This window comes from Monodon monoceros, unplaced genomic scaffold, assembly GCF_005190385.1.
Source record: "Monodon monoceros isolate NGI ecotype Baffin Bay Population unplaced genomic scaffold, NGI_Narwhal_1 Super_Scaffold_1, whole genome shotgun sequence".
Taxonomy (NCBI): Eukaryota; Metazoa; Chordata; class Mammalia; order Artiodactyla; family Monodontidae; genus Monodon; species Monodon monoceros.
The window spans coordinates 77,412,502-77,429,233 of record NW_021703765.1 but is presented as its reverse complement, the minus strand read 5'-3'; the positions used below and the strand labels follow the sequence as shown (position 1 = coordinate 77,429,233).

General features: G+C 44.1%; 1 protein-coding gene across 1 annotated transcript in view; it reads left to right on the top strand.

Annotated features, from left to right (window-relative positions):
* CIT (citron rho-interacting serine/threonine kinase) overlaps positions 1–16,732 on the top strand; it is a 169,569-nt gene that overhangs the window by 111,983 nt on the left and 40,854 nt on the right. Inside the window, exons 21-23 of the mRNA XM_029222385.1 lie at positions 724–833; positions 1,828–2,002; positions 7,451–7,648. Of these exons, the coding sequence (XP_029078218.1) occupies positions 724–833; positions 1,828–2,002; positions 7,451–7,648 (483 nt within the window). The remainder of the gene's footprint in view (positions 1–723; positions 834–1,827; positions 2,003–7,450; positions 7,649–16,732) is intronic.

Below are 16,732 nucleotides of genomic sequence, written 5' to 3'. Positions count from 1 at the left end.
CGCCACCTCCCCGGCGAAGTGCCCGGTGGCCTGTGGCCTCCCTTAGGCATCTCGTTTCCTTTCAAATCTGTGTAGGCAGATGTTTCAGAAACTTGCAGCTTAAGAGTTTCCCCTGTTGTGCTTGTTAATCTACTTATTATCTCAGACCCTACCGAGACTTTTCACAACAGAATCTCTAAAGGAGGGTCCTGGGAAGTAATATTTTTAACCAGCACCCCGCGCCCCCCCCCCCGCCCCTTTCCTGCCCTGGCCAGTTCTTATGCTTCATTAAGTTGGGGAAGCTTTGATGCAGAGAATCTAGGACAGTAGGGGCTGGGTGAGAAGGAATCACCCAGAGAATGACAAGCTCGTGGGTGATGAGAAATAGGAACTTGCAGATGCAAGTTTAGAGGCTGTGGCAGGCTCAGGGCGCATGTGGACGACACAGGGATTTCACGAGGCCTGTCAACTCACGGAATGCCAGGTTCCTCAAGAGGTCCTCCCGCGTGTGCTTACTGCAGGCCCCTTAGCTAGTGAGGGGACATGCAGTCTCCGTTTGGTAAAACAAATGAGTGCCATCGTTGGAGCAGTGAGATCTACGCTCCTCAGGGTACAGGCTAGTTGAGTCTCTGGTCCGATGGCCTGCCTTTCAGATGACACTTTTCCTCACTTACGTGGCCCACTTCCCTCTCATTCCGGTGTTACCGTCTGTGTGTGAGGTTCCAAAGATCCCCCGTGTTTCAGATGATCAACGCCATGGATTCCAAGATCAGATCCCTGGAACAGAGGATAGTGGAATTGTCGGAAGCCAATAAACTTGCGGCAAACAGCAGTCTCTTTACCCAGAGGAACATGTAAGTGTTCAGATTCTAACTGTGTGCTTGATTCAGCTTTGGTCTTCTCTCCTGGGCACAAACTCTGTTCTTTTGTCGGCGGAGCAGGAGTGGATTTAACGACTCCTGTGGCGGGGCCCAGCCTCCGTATACTTACGTCATTTTGCCCTCTCTGAAGTGGTCTCACTCTACCGGCCCTCTCTTTTGAGCTGTGTTTTCTTACATGCTTCAAGTTACCATCCCGTCACAGAGTGTTTTGCTCTCTCTAAAGAAGCAATTTACAGTTTGCTTCTGGAGACCTCGTTCCCCAGACTTTCCTCCTGCAATCAGCCAGAGGTGATCTCAGGTGTGCCCAACTGGGCCATCCATTTTGCTGTTGTGAAGTTGGGCCCTTGGGGGTGAGTTTTGGGGTTTGGCAAAGACTCTCCTGTGTTCCGGGAGCACTTTGATCTTAATCTTTTCCCCCAAAGAATTACAATCTCCTTAAGAGATCTTAAACATTCCCATCTTAGTTTAAACCAGCTTGGTAGGCCGCTGTCCGATCTTTGAGTCATTCCAGCTTCTGAGCGGCCTGGTGAAGAGGTGAGCAAGGTCAACAGAGAAGTAGAAGGCGTAGCATTCTTTCTCCTCACCGCCCTCTCTTCCCCAGGGCCTGTCTTAGTGAGCCGTCAGGGTGCTCCTGTACTCTCAGGAGGCCCTTTCTGCTCTCCTCTACAAACTGGAAAAACAAAAAGGTCTACCAAAGGAGTGAAATGATAGTATCTCTTGCATCCCCCTTGACCATACTGAATCCCATTGACGAGGGACTCTGAGCGGTGGGGACTAAATGGGCCCCAGGTCCCCATGCTGGGGCCGTGCACACGAGGCCGGGTCAGGGCGGCGCTAACCTGGGAACGAGTGTGGTCCACTTGCTCAGATGCACCTCTCGCTCTGCTTCTGCCCGTGTTTCTGCGGGGACATGCTCACCTCTAACGAGACTGTGATTTTGCTTGGCTCCTCCCACCACCCCCACCAGGAAGGCCCAGGAAGAAATGATTTCAGAACTCAGGCAGCAGAAGTTTTACCTGGAGACACAGGCTGGGAAACTGGAGGCCCAGAACCGGAAGCTGGAGGAGCAGCTGGAAAAAATCAGCCACCAAGACCACAGCGACAAGAATCGTCTGCTGGAGCTGGAGACCAGGCTGAGGGAGGTGAGAGTGAGGGGTGATCTCCCGAGGCTATTTGTTGGAGGACCCAGGGGCCCCCAATCATCCAAGTGTCAAGCACAAATCAGTACTTACATGAGAGCCATTGTGTGTGGTGGTGAAGAGTGCAGACAGGGCCATGGGGGTCTGCGTTAGAATTCCACTTCCCCTTTTTAGGAGTTTGGTAACCTCGGGTCGGGCAGACTACCCTACCGCCTCTGTGCTTGAGTTTCCTCATCTGTAAAACGGCCATGAAGACGTATTTCCGTCATGGGGTCACGTGAGGATGATGTAAATTGGTGCATCTTCAAATGGGGGCAAAGTGATTCCTCCTGTATCCTGATTCATCGAGGGTCACATGACTGTGTCCATGCACGGAGTTTAGCACATAGTATGGCTTAATGACAGTGGCAGAGCCCCCCCCCCCCGCCCCCTGCCGCCCCATGACAGTGGGAGACTAAAAGAGAAATCTAAACTCTAGGTTTGTCTGATGGAAGGTGATTTGCTTCAGAGGTATTGGGTTGGCCAAAGAGTTCGTCTGGGTTTTTACATAAGATGGAAAAACCCGAATGAACTTTTTGGCCAACCCAATATAAGGACACTGGGAAGAACAGCCAGGTTTGGGGAGGGAAATACCACACATTTGGTTGTGAACCTTTTGAGGTTGACTGAAGCTGTGACTTGACATGGCTCACTGTGTATTTATCAAATGCCTGCTGTGTGCTAATTAGTAGCCAGATAGACGGTGGTGACAAGACAGACCCATCCCTGATCTCGGGGGCTGTCAGCCTAGCAGGTGGGTTTAGCTGGCACTGGCAGAGGCAGGACCGGAGTTCAGGAGGGTGGTCCTTGGAAGTGGGACATCGCGGCTGGGCGTAGAGACACTGGGCTCAAATATTTGTGATGGAATTCTTCAAAGCGGAGATGATCTCTCTTAAGGCAAAGACCATTAAGCAGACAGTCTTTAGTTAAGGACCAAACCTTGAATTCTGATGCTTAGGAATGTCTTCATTTGTACTGGAGTATTAAAATGAGGCCACTTCTCCCAAGGGCAGGAGTTGTCAAGGTGTGGACCCCTCTCTGTTAGGACCACATGGCCTGTGTGTTGAAATGCAGATTCCTGGGCGGCTGCCTCCCTCAGCTTTTTGAATGGAATCGGGGTGGGGTGGGGGTGAGGAACAGGGATTTGCATTTTTAACCAGTGCCCTGGGTGATGCTTATGCTTCCGGAGTTTGAGGGCCATTGTTCTAGGTTATCCAGAAGCCTTAGGCGGCGGTTTTACTTTTCTAATCCAGGCAATAGTTTTACTCTTCAGTAAGTTTAACCACACTTCCCCGTAGTGTCAACCTTAGGAGTGTGAGTGTAAATAACTCGGATGGATTTCTCTGAGAGTGGGAACGCTGGCTGGCTGTCTTTTGCTTTCCCTTCCCACAGATGTCTCTCTTGTGTGTCTGCCCTGCAGCTGTAGCTCCTCTGGGCATTAACCTGCCCCAGGGAAGGCGTGGTGCTTTGTTCTCCAGTTAGTATAGCCAGCCCCACAGGGGCGGTGGGAGAAATTTAGGATGCTTCCTGAGGGGCTCAGGGCTGTATATGCTCCAGGGGAGTCTGGAGTTTAGCTTTATTTATTTATTTATTTTAAAATTTTTATGGGAGTATAGTTGATTTACAATGCTGTGTTAGTTTCTGCTGTACAGCAAAGTGAACGAGTTATACATACATGTATAGCTACTCTTTTTTAGATTCTTTTCCCATACAGGTCATTACAGAGTATTGAGTAGAGTTCCCTGTGCTCTATAGTAGGTCCTTATTAGTTACCTATTTTATGTATAGTAGTGTGTATATGTCAGTCCCAAATCTCCCAATTTATCCCTCTCCCCCTTTCCCCCTCCCCGGTAACCATAAGTTTGTTTTCTACATCTGTGAGTCTATTTCTGTTTTGTAAATAAGTTCATTTGTACCATTCTTTTTAGATTCCACATATAAGTGATACCATATGATATTTGTCTTTCTCTGACTTACTTCACTAGTATGACAATCTCTAGGTCTATCCATGTTGCTGAAAATGACATTATTTTGTTCTTTTTTGTGGCTGAGTAATATTCCATTGTATATATGTACCACATCTTCTTTATCCAGTCCTCTGTCGATGGGCATTTAGGTTGCTTCCATGTCCTGGCTATTGTAAATAGTGCCACAATGAATATTGGGGTGCATGTGTCTTTCCGAATTATGGTTTTCTCCAGGTATATGCCCAGGAGTGGGATTGCTGGATCACATGGTAGCTCTATTTTTAGTTTTTTGTTTTTTGTTTTTTTTGTGTGTGGTACACAGGCCTCTCACTGTTGTGGCCTCTCCCATTGCGGAGCACAGGCTCCGGATGCGCAGGCTCAGCGGCCATGGCTCACGGGCCCAGCCGCTCCATGGCATGTGGGATCTTCCCGGACCAGGGCACGAACCCATGTCCCCTGCATTGGCAGGCGGACTCTCAACCACTGCGCCACCCGGGAAGCCCTATTTTTAGTTTTTTAAGGAACCTCCATACTGTTCTCCATAGTGGCTGCACCAATTTACATTCCCACCAGCAGTGCAGGAGGGTTCCCTTTTCTCCACACCCTCCCCAGCAGTTATTGTTTGTAGATTTTTTGATGGTGGCCATTCTCACCCGTAGGAGGTGATACCTCACTGTAGTTTGTTTTTTTTTGTTGTTTTTTTTTTTGCGCGGTACGTGGGCCTCTCACTGCTGTGGCCTTTCTCGTTGCGGAGCACAGGCTCCAGACGCGCAGGCCCAGCGGCCATGGCTCATGGGCCTAGCCGCTCCGCGGCACGTGGGATCCTCCCGGACCGGGGCACGAACCCGTGTCCCCTGCGTCGGCAGGCGGACTCCCAACCACTGCGCCACCAGGGAAGCCCCTCACTGTAGTTTTGATTTGCATTTCTCTAATAATTAGCCATGTTGAGCATCTTTTCATGTGCTTTTTGGCCGTCTTTGGAGAAATGTCTCTTTAGATCTTCTGCCCATTGTTTGATTGGGTTGATTGTTTTTTTGATGTTGAGCTGCATGAGCTGTTTGTATATTTTGGAGATTAGTCCCTTGTCAGTCACTTTGTTTGCACATATTTTCTCCTGGAGTTTAGCTTTAAATCTAGCCAGGCGGTCCGCCTTCTCTTTGCCACCTGCTGCCATTGAGATTGAGGGTAGAGGCCTCAGCCTCGGGTTTGACCCACCTGCAAGGGTCCTGGGCATCCTTCCCCCCAGCCTGTGGGCGCAGTGTTAGCAGTTTTCCAGCAGCGTGTGTGGCGCAGGGCCCCTGGGTTCTCCCTGCATCGGACAGCATTCTGCTCCCCAACTTCCTCCTGAAGTTGTGACAGTGATGTCACCGGCCTCTCATGGTTTTGCCAAGTGGCCTTGGGAGATTTCAGGCATGCTAGCAGAGTCACAGCCTCCTCCGACTGCTGGCCTTTTAATAAGACCAACAGTAAGTAGTTAACCCTGCCACTTTTTAGCTGTGTGACATCTTCTCAGTTCCTGAATCTCTCGGGGCCGCAGTTTGCTTGTCTGTAAAATAGAGGTCATAGTCATACCATCCTTGTTGGGTTGTTAGGAAGATGAAATGGGTGAAGACAGTGCCTGGCACGCTGTACATGGGTACTGCACCTGCTGCTGTCACATCATCGTTGTCGCCACCGCCGCAGCCATTGTCCTCCTCGTCATCCTCACTAGAGAGAGATCATAGCCTTGGCTTCAGCTGCCGTGGACTTGTTAAGGGCTCCCAGATCCAGCCGACCCGCCCAGACCTGTCTCTTGAGTTTCTGACCTGTTGTCCCAGTAGACACTGGACACCTCCACTCAGATGTCTCCCTTGCAGCTCACGTTCAACGTGTCAAGAGTGAATTTCTTACTCTTCTCCTCAGATTGGCCCTTCCTCTCCTGTCCCCTGTCGTGGCCAGTGGCCTCACTGTCTGTGTAATTCAGATGCCCAGCAACGTAGGTGTCACATTTGCCTCCTCTCTGTCCTTTGTTCTCTGTCCCACTCTGAGTTAGCCACTACATCCTGTCAGTTCTCTAGGCTGAATCTTTTAAAGTCTTCCTCCTCTTCGTGCCTATGGCCTTTGGGACTTGGGTGTCACCTTTTCCAGGGAGCCTTCTCCATCCCCTTGGAGCTGGATGGGATGTCTCCTTTGGGTCCCTGTGGCCTTTCATGTTTAGCTTGTACACTTTCGCTTTCAGTGGGCTCTCCAAGGGCAGCAAGCATCTCTTATTTGCTTGGCATCCCCATGTCTGACACAGGGTCTGGTCCCTAGGACAGCTTGTCAGTGTTGGTGATGTCAGCAGATGTGCCAGGGTCTCCCACATCTCCATGCCTTGGACGTCTTGCTTCCTCTGCTTGGTATTTTCTTTCCCTTCTTAGCTGCTTGTTTGGCTCCTGGATTCTTCAACACAGAGATCCCCAGTCACCTCCCCTACCCCTCTGCTGTGTTCCCATCACATCCCTGCATCTCCTGACCATTGCACTCGACCACAATGTATGGCAATGGTTGGTTTTTATTTTTCTCCCCAACTTGAAGGCAGAGACTGTTTTTCATCTCCGTATTTCCTTTTACACAGAATTTACCAAGTAAGTTTTATTTTTTCTATTTTTTATGTTAATAGTGAGTACCTTTAATACTTATTTATTTATTCATTATTTATTTATTTATTTTGGCTGTGCCGGGTCTTAGTTGCAGCATGCAGGATCTTCACTTGCAGCATTCGGACTTCTTAGTTGCGGCATATGGATTCTTAGTTGCGGCATGCATGTGAGATCTAGTTCCCCGACCAGGGATTCAAACCCGGGCCCCCTGTATTGGGAGCGTGGAGTCTTACCCACTGGACCACCAGGGAAGTCCTAAGTAAATTTTTCTTGAACGGACAAAAGGTTGAGTAGATAGATGGATAGATGGGCAGATGGAGGGAAGAATGATTAGTACACAATATGACCTTCATTTGGGTTACCTAATCAGAACAAATCAGAGCAGAAATATTTAAAATAAGTAGAATTCAGTCTGTTGTTCCACTTGTACTCCCATTCTAAAGGTGTCCTTGTTACTAATACAATGTTATTTATATCTGTTTACTTTTAAACGTTTTTCTAATAAGAACAACCATCATCATTTTCATAGGGCATTCTTGCTGTGTGGTTTTTTTTTTTAGAAGCTTTCCCAAGCATTCGAATATATGAAAGGAAGGGATGGTTTGTATTGATAATATACATTGTATATACTCTTATGTGTTCTCACTCCTGTTGATTTTTGAGACTTATCGAAGTCAGAGCTGTTTTATTGCATTTTTTTTCCTTCTCGGTTGAGTGCTGAGAATTTGATTCCATGACCAAATTTAAGATGCAGATTGCACGGCAGGTTGCGTCTTGGCTTTCTCTTCAGTTAAGGTCAACGAGCATCTCTCTCTCTGTCTCAGGTCAGTCTAGAGCATGAAGAGCAGAAACTGGAGCTCAAGCGTCAGCTCACGGAGCTGCAGCTCTCTCTGCAGGAGCGCGAGTCTCAGCTGACAGCCCTGCAGGCAGCCCGGGCAGCTCTGGAGAGCCAGCTCCGCCAGGCAAAGACAGAGCTGGAAGAGACAACAGCGGAAGCAGAAGAAGAGATCCAGGCGCTCACGGTAGGATGAGTGTAGAGCTGAGAATATTTGCTCACCCTCAGAAATGCCAAGAGAGAAAAAATAAACCAGAGAGATGCTTAATGGGAAGAAAATTGGCTTATGTAGGCTGCTTCCTCTTTGGAATTAGTAAACTAGATCAACTGGGCAATATCTGAGCTTTCCTAAGGATCTTGAAAAGTCCCTCCTTTATTTATGCATTTCCCTCTTTTTAAAATAATCATCACTATATTTTAAACTTTAGCTTAACCAAAGTCTGTTTACTTGGGTCTCCTACTTTAGTTTTCAATAAACATAAAAAAAATAATAATCTTATATCTTACAGTAGTCTTTCTACCATATTTTTGTTTTTGTTTTGGTTAACCTCATTTGTGTTCCTTTTTTTTTTTTTTCAAGCTGTAGATCCTGTTTCGAGTCTTTATAGTATGCATTTGGTAGGTTCTGGATGGAAATGATTCTAATGAATGAGAGATTGTTTCTCTAAAAGGGACCTGGCTTCCCTGCTTTTTCTGAGAGACTGGTTTGCTCACATGAAGAGTGTTCTCAGGAGGTATATTGTTGGTGGGCGGCCCCTGGATTTAGACCTTAGTTCTTTCTGCAAGTCTCAAAATGTGACTTCATTGGCCAATCTCCCACAGTTGATCCTTCTCACACGGACTGACCCAGGCTAACAAAACTGACAGAATTTTACATGTAAAAATGCCAATTTACCAGCTTTACAGAGGGAAATACAACCGCCAAGTTGACCAGGATAATCTTCACATTCTTCCCCTTCAGAGAAATCTACTTATAAATCCCATTTCTCTTGGAAGGCTGCTTGGTGGACCTGGACTCTGGGCATAGAGAGCTGAATGAGTTTAATGGCTGGTATCAACCAAGTGCATACATTTCTAATGGTAACATACTGTACTTGCCAAGCGGACGGGCACGCTCATGCCTGCTGGTCAGGGTAACCCCTTCTGTGGGCAGGGCACAATGCAGCTGATGTTCAGAGTCTTTTTCAATAGGTACCAAATGGGTATCTTATTCATTCTGATTCATTTTGGATCCTGTCCCCGTCTCCATCAGCAAACACCTCTAAACACCTCTAATAGGGTGGGGCTACTTCTGCAGATGATCACGCGCTTCTGTTGCTTATGATTTACCCTGTTTAAAACTAATACGTGTGTGTGTGTATATATACGTATACACACACACATATATATATACATATACACACACACATATATATACATATACACACACACACATATATACATATACACACACACATATATATATATACATATACACACACATATATATATACATATACACACACACATATATATACGTATACACACACACACATATATATATACGTATACACACACACATATATATACATATACACACACACACACATATACATATACACACACACATATATATATATACATATACACACACATATATATATACATATACACACACACATATATATACGTATACACACACACATATATATATACATATACACACACACATATATATACATACACACACACACACATATATACATATACACACACACATATATATACATATACACACACATATATATACATATACACACACACATATATATACGTATACACACACACACATATATATACGTATACACACACACATATACGTATACACACACACACACATATATACGTATACACACACACACATATATATACGTATACACACACACACATATATATACATATACACACACACATATATATACATACACACACACATATATATACATATACACACACATATATATATATACATATACACACACACATATATATACATATACACACATATATATACATATACACACACACATATATATATACGTATACACACACACATATACGTATACACACACACATATATATATACGTATACACACACATATATATACGTATACACACACACATATATATATACGTATACACACACACATATATACATATACATATACACACACATATATATATATATATTTTTTAAACTAATTTCCTTCTTAGAAGTTATCTACCACTGTTGGGTGTTTGGGGACAAAATTGGGAACATGATCTGAGAGTGCCAGGGTCTTTATGGACCAGCCCAGGATACAGGGCCTTCCAGGATTCTGGGGATACAGAGTAGCTCCTTTGTAGAAGATGCTTGTGCATCGTAGATTTTCCAGGACTTATGCCAAGTTCAGATATTGGTTGCAACCTTAGTTTCCAATGTTTTCTCTATGAAAACACTCATTAAATGATGCCATGTGCCCCCAGTATTTGGTTTGGAGAAAATAGTTAGTGTCTCTTTGTTTATATTCTGCCCTGTTTCAAAAAATGGATTGGAAACAGCTTGGAAAGATACGAAACAGTATAACACATAGAATAAGAAAGAAAAGTCTGAGAGAAAAGAAGTCATAGAAGAAAAAAATGGAGGTAAGAATGAAATGAATATATACGCCAAGAAGGCGTATACACTTTCTGGAGTGGGGTGGATGTGGAGAGAGACAGCCAGATGGCATTTCTTAGCTGCTGAAAGAGACACCTAAAATCCAACCACTATTATATTTAATGCCTTGTATATTAATATTTCCCCCCCACATGAACCACCCCAGCTCTGAAAGAAGGAGACGTCAGTCGTTTAATCTGTACTTAATGAGTCCTCACTGTGCGCCTAGTGCTGTGTCTTTAACTTTTGCTCCCCAGGGGACTGGCCTGTAATTCCTCAAATCCTTTTACCTTGGAGTGGAGGAGAAGGAAACATTTACCTCTCTACTCTGTTGGAATTGGGAGGGAGGCGGTGGTCACGCGTCTTACCCTGGCCGTTTGGAAGGAGGAGGGTATACAGTAGAGCTTGTGTCGCTGCTGTTTATCTGTGGGGAAATTAGTCTTTCAGTCCTGTCTTGCTGCTGGTTGGAATGTGCTGTGTCTAATGGCTGCTGGACGCCTGCACGGCAGCAAGTCACGACTTAATTTAGTCAGATGAGATCACTGCCTCAGAGCATCTTAAAAAAAAAAAAAAAAAGAAAAAGAAAGAAAGAAACAAACCTCCCTAGGTCTGGAAACTAGGACTCTACGACTCTCACAGATGAGGATCCCTTGGAAAATAGGGCTTGTTCACAATGATGACAGGAAAGTGCCTTTGGTCAAACAGCTGTTCGTAAGCCCATCATGCAGGAATCCAAACCTCACATCACTTTGCCTCAGTTCAGTTTGAAGGCTGTGGGTTTTTCCTCTCCCCTCCTCTTGATTATGTCCCATAAATCTGGTCATGGGCCACAGGTGGCTGTTGCCTGAATGGCTTTGTTGAATTTGTTCTGAAGAATGTATTTTCTGAGAGAGAGAGAGAGAGAAAATGGTCACAGATGCAGTACCCTGACTCTCCCTCTCTCATTGTTCTGGTCCAAGTTCAGACCCAACGTAAGCATCAATCAAATTCAACCAGCTGGATCTAAAATGATCTCCTAGGAGGCTTGTTTGCTTCATAGCAGGCTGTTTTATCAAGAAAAGGAAATAGTCAAATGGGCTATTGTTGCTTTAATTCTAAGAGGTGGCCACCTCCTCACCTGGGAGGGGAGCAGTTACCCTGTTTGGCTTCTGCCTCTGGGCCAAAAATTGATGGAGCAGAGTTAAATGGAAGCTCTCCATTGAAGAAGTGTGGCAGAGGCCACCAGTTGCCATTGTTGGTCTTCCTCAGGCTTTCTTTTTTCCCACTCTCCCTTTACCCACCCTGTCAATTGCATTTGCATTGAAATTCACTGGCCATTAAAAGCTGAGATTGAGTCAAGGTGGACAGCAACAAGAGAGTCAGATTTAAACAAAAAGTCATGCTTTTAAGATGCTTCAGTGCTTATTGGTGGAAGAGAGAATTTTCCACCTGGAATTGAAATTTATAACTCCATGTAGAGACTTCCCTGGCGGTCCAGTGGTTAAGACTTCGCCTTCCAGCACAGGGGGTGTGGGTTCAATCTCTGGTCGGGGAGCTAAGATCCCGCATGCCTTGGGGCCAAAAAACCAAAACATGAAACAGAAGCAATATTGTAACAAATTCAATAAAGACTTTAAAAATGGTCCACATCAAAAAACCTTAAAAAAAAAAAAAAAAAAGATTCCGTATAGTGCCTTCTTCTGTGGAAGAGAATTTGAGCTTGCACACTTCGTTGCATGCAGACGTGCAATGTGATGGGAGCGTTGCTCTGAATGGGGCCGCGGGGTAGAGGAACCGTGTGGGCTTGGTGCCCACCAGCATGGCCCCACGAACACGTTTCATGTCCCTGTCCTCACATTCTTTTACTGATTTTGTTAAATGACTAATGCTGAATAATCAAGTCAAAAGCTAGAGACACTCCAGAAAGGGATTCTCCCAGCAGAGCGTGATGGTGGGATCCCAGAGTCATCCTCTTTGATTTGTTAAAATCATTAGTCAGTGCACGCTCTCTTTTTCTCTTTTACATAACTATCAATTGTTGTATTGAATTAGTAACCCATTGGCATGATAGGCGAGATGTGAAATTGGGTCACTTAAGGTGACAGTGTTGCTTGGTGCCTGCCTTCCCAGGGAAAGGGGTGGATGTGTGGAAGCCTGTGTTCTAGGATCCTGACCGTGGATCCCAGAAGGCGGTCAGACACCTAAACACCTGTTTCCTTTTCACAGTTCTACAGGTATTTTCTCTCATCAAGGTTGCATAATAGTTCTCTTTTCTTCATTCCTCTTGTAACTTTCCTTAAAATTAAAGAAGACATAAGTACTCCCCAAAGTGAGTGCCTCTCTGGTTTCCAGGATGCAGCCTGTCCCTTCTGCCTCTTGCCACCCAACCCCTAGGTCAGTGGTTCTCAAGTTGTGGGGGGTGTCTGTGGCTCCGTGGGGGGTCCCCAAGTTCAGGTTATTTTCCTAATAATACTAAGCTGTCATGTGGCGTTTTTCATTGTGTTAACATTTGCACCGATGGTGCAAAAGCAATACTTTTATTTAAAAAGAAATCATAAATACTTGAAAAAATCTGCTTTAACTTCTAATGTGGTTAATAGAGATAGATATAACTCACATAAACAAAAGCCCTTTGGGGTCCTCAGTAATTTTTAAGAGGGTAAATATTCATTCCCTGTAGCTTCTAACACCTAATTAACACTCAGATATTTCATTGAGAGAATCCAAAGCTTGTCTTACATATTTGATTACCTTTATATATAATGTGACCTTTTGCTTTTTGTGCATTTGTTTTACAACTTATTTCAAAGGAACATAAAACATGTTTCTTGCCATTTTAAAGCTCAGATCAGTTCAATGATTGTTACAGTACTTCCAGCAGTCACAACAGTCACGACTACATTTTGTGTTTATGTTTCAGTCAATAATAAATCAAAAGCCATAATGATGGTAGTTCCTTACATTATGCCCTCAAAGAGGAGTGTCATTTGATGTGTCAGAGTGATCCAAAGGCCTCATGATGGTAAATTATAATAGAAATATTAGTGATTGAAATTTCAGGCTACTGTGGGGCAGTTAGGCAAGTTTCTACTGGTGTGGTGTTATTTGGAAACTTTTCTATTAGTCAGAAAGTGCAACAGGTCTTCTATCCCTCAGTCTAGGCCAGAAAGCTTTTTTATAATCATTGCTTAGGCTTTGAAGAAGTTAACTCCACCTTCAGCTTCCTGTTTCTGTCTGAGTAATTTCACACCAAATAGTCATTTAGAGTAGAGGTTGGCAAGCTATAGCCAGTGGGCCAAATTTAGTCTGCTTCCTCTAAATAAAGTTTTATTGACACACAATCACACCCATTTGTGTACATATTGTCTGTGGGTGGTTTTGTGCTGTGAGGGCAGAGTTGAGTAGTTGTGACAGAGACTGAGTGGCCTTCAAAGCCAAAAGTATTTACTATCTGATCCTTACAAGAAAAAAGTTGTTCATTCCTGCTCTAGAGTTTACTAACCTAAGGATTCTTCCTTTAGGATACTCACAGATGAGATTTATCAGTGATACAAATAGCCACGTTCCTAATTTGGATAAAGTGTATTCTTGCCCCATTAAATTAATCTCTCATACCATTATTAGGCAAAAAACAGAGTTTTGGGGAAAAAATCATAATCTATTAAATTAGTTCATGAAAATAGGGGCTAATTATTTGAGTTGATTCTAAGTGATAACTCTTAATTTATGAATCTGTAAGTCCGTCTGTGCAATTACTGATTTTTGTTTTGTTTTACATTTTTCCAGTCCTCTTCATTTTTTTGTGTAGATTTAAATCTCTGGTTGTCATCTTTTGCCTGAAAGACTTCCTTTAACATTTCTTATAGTACAGATGTGTGGGTGGCAAATTCTTTCAGCTTTTGTGTGTCTGGAAAGGTCTTTATTTCGCCTTCATTTTTGAAAGACATTTTTGCTGGGTATGGAACTCTAGGTTGACAGATTTTTGTTTTTGTTTTCCTTTCAGTACTTTAAAGATGTTGCTCCACTGTCTTCTAGCTTACTCCCCTCCAAAACCCCTCCAACCTCACTGGGAGAAATCGTTCTTCTCTTTGTTTCTCTATAAGTAACTTGTCTTTTTTCTCTGGCTGGTTTTAAGCTTTTTCTTTTTTTTTTTTTTTTTTTTTTTTTTTGCGGTACGCGGGCCTCTCACTGTTGTGGCCTCTCCCGTTGCGGAGCACAGGCTCTGGACGCGCAGGCCCAGCGGCCATGGCTCACAGGCCCAGCCGCTCCACGGCATGTGGGATCTTTCCAGACCGGGGCACGAACCCATGTCCCCTGCATCGGCAGGCGGACTCTCAACCACTGCGCCACCAGGGAAGCCCAAGCTTTTTCTCTTTATTACTGGTTTTAAGCAGTTTGATTATGATGTGATTTAGCTTAATTTCCTTCATGTTTCCTGTGCTTAGGGCTCGTTTAACTTTTTGCATCTATGGATTTATTTTTTCGTTGACTTTGGAAAATTTGTGGCCATTATTTCTTCAAATATTTTTTTCTGTCTCACTCCTGCACTCCTTCAGGGACTTTGATTACATGTATATCAGGCTCCTTGGAGTTGTCTCACAGCTCATTGATGCTCTGTTCATTTTTTACATCTTTTTTTTTTCTTTGTGTATTTCATCTTGGATAGTTTCTGTTGCTATGTCTTCAAGTTCACTAATCTCTTTTTCTGCAGTGGCTAATCTGCTGTTATAAACTTAAAATATAAATCTATGGCAAAATAGACATGTATAGAGAATACATCACAGCTAAATTAGGTGCTGAATTTTTCTTTTAAATTTATTTATTTATGTATGTATGTATTTATTTTTGGCTGCGTTGGGTCTTCATTGCTGCACATGGACTTCCTCTAGTTGTGGCGAGTGGGGGCTACTCCTCATTGCGGTGCACGGGGTTCTCACTGCAGTGGCTTCTTGTTGCAGAACCTGGGCTCTAGGCACGCAGCTTCAGCAGTTGTGGCACTCGGGCTCAGTAGTTGTGGCACTCAGGCTCAGTAGTTGTGGCTTGTGGGCTCTAGAGCGCAGGCTCAGTAGTTGTGGCACACAGGCTTAGCTGCTCTGCGGCATGTGGGATCTTCCCGGACCAGGGCTTAAACCCGTGTCCCCTGCATTGACAGGCTAGGTGCTGAATTTTTGACTTACTTCTCTTATAGGCCTTTTTCTTTTTTTAAAAAAATGGAAGTATAGTTGAATTACAGTATTGTGTTTCTGGTGTACAGCAAATTGATTCAGCTACTTTTTTTAAAATATTCTTTTCCATTTTGGTTTATTCGAAGATATTGAATATAATCCCCTGTGCTATACAGTAGGACCTTGTTGTTTATCAATTTTGTATGTAGTAGTTTATATCTGCTAATCCCAAACTCCTAATTTATCCCTGCCCTTTCCCCTTTGGTAACCATAAGTTTGTTTTCTGTGTCTGTGAGTCTGTTTCTGTTTTCTAAATAAGTTCATTTGTATCATACTTTAGATCCCACATATAAGTGATATCATATGATATTTGTCTTTCCGTGTCTGACTTACTTCACTTAGTATGATAATCTCTAGGTCCATCCATGTGGCTGCAAAAGGCATTATTTCATTCTTCTTTTATGCCTGAGTAGTATCCATTGTGTATATACCACATCTTCTTTATCCATTCATCTGTTGATGGACATTTAGGCTGCTTCCATGTCTTGGCTATTGTAAATAGTGCTGCTATGAACACTGGGGTGCATGTATCTTTTTGAATTAAGAGTTTTCTCTGGATATATGCCCAGGAGTGGGATTGCTAGATCATATGGTAGCTCTATTTTTATTTTTTTAAGGAACCTCCATACCGTTCTCCATAGTGGCTGCATCAATTTACATTCCCACCAACAGTGTAGGAGGGTTCCCTTTTTTCCACACCCTCTCCAGCATTTATTACTTATTAATCTCTGATAGAGATGATTATTTTTTATTTTTTTTTTAAAGCGAAGGACCACTTTTTCCTCTGCCTCAAACTGGATTCTTCTTTGGGCTTTCATAGCTAAGCAACTGGTGCCGTAATCTACCTTGCCTTCCAAATCAAAAGTCCGTTAAGGAACCCTTGGCCCCCATGTCCATCAACAAGTCTTATTACCTGTGCTTCCAAAAGAGATCTCACCTCCATCCACTTCTCTGCATCTTTTGTCACGTTCAACTCCAAGCCACCATCCTCTCTTCCTTTAATGACAGCAGCAACCTCCTCAGTAGTTTTTGAACTTCCTTCTACATTTGTCCTGTTTTGATCTGTTCTTCCTGCAGCATCCACAAAACGACAACCAGGCCATGTCACTCCGCATTTTAAAACCTCTGTTGGCCTCCAATTAATTGCATTTTGAATGAAATCCAAACTCTTTTCTTGGCCTTCAAGATTCTTGGTCTGGGCTTCCCTGGTGACGCAGTGGTTGAGAGTCCGCCTGCCGATGCAGGGGACACGGGTTCGTGCACCGGTCCGGGAAGATCCCACATGCCGCAGAGTGTCTGGGCCCGTGAGCCATGGCCGCTGAGCCTGAGTGTCCAGAGCCTGTGCTCCGCAACGGGAGAGGCCACAACAGTGAGAGGCCCGCGTACCGCT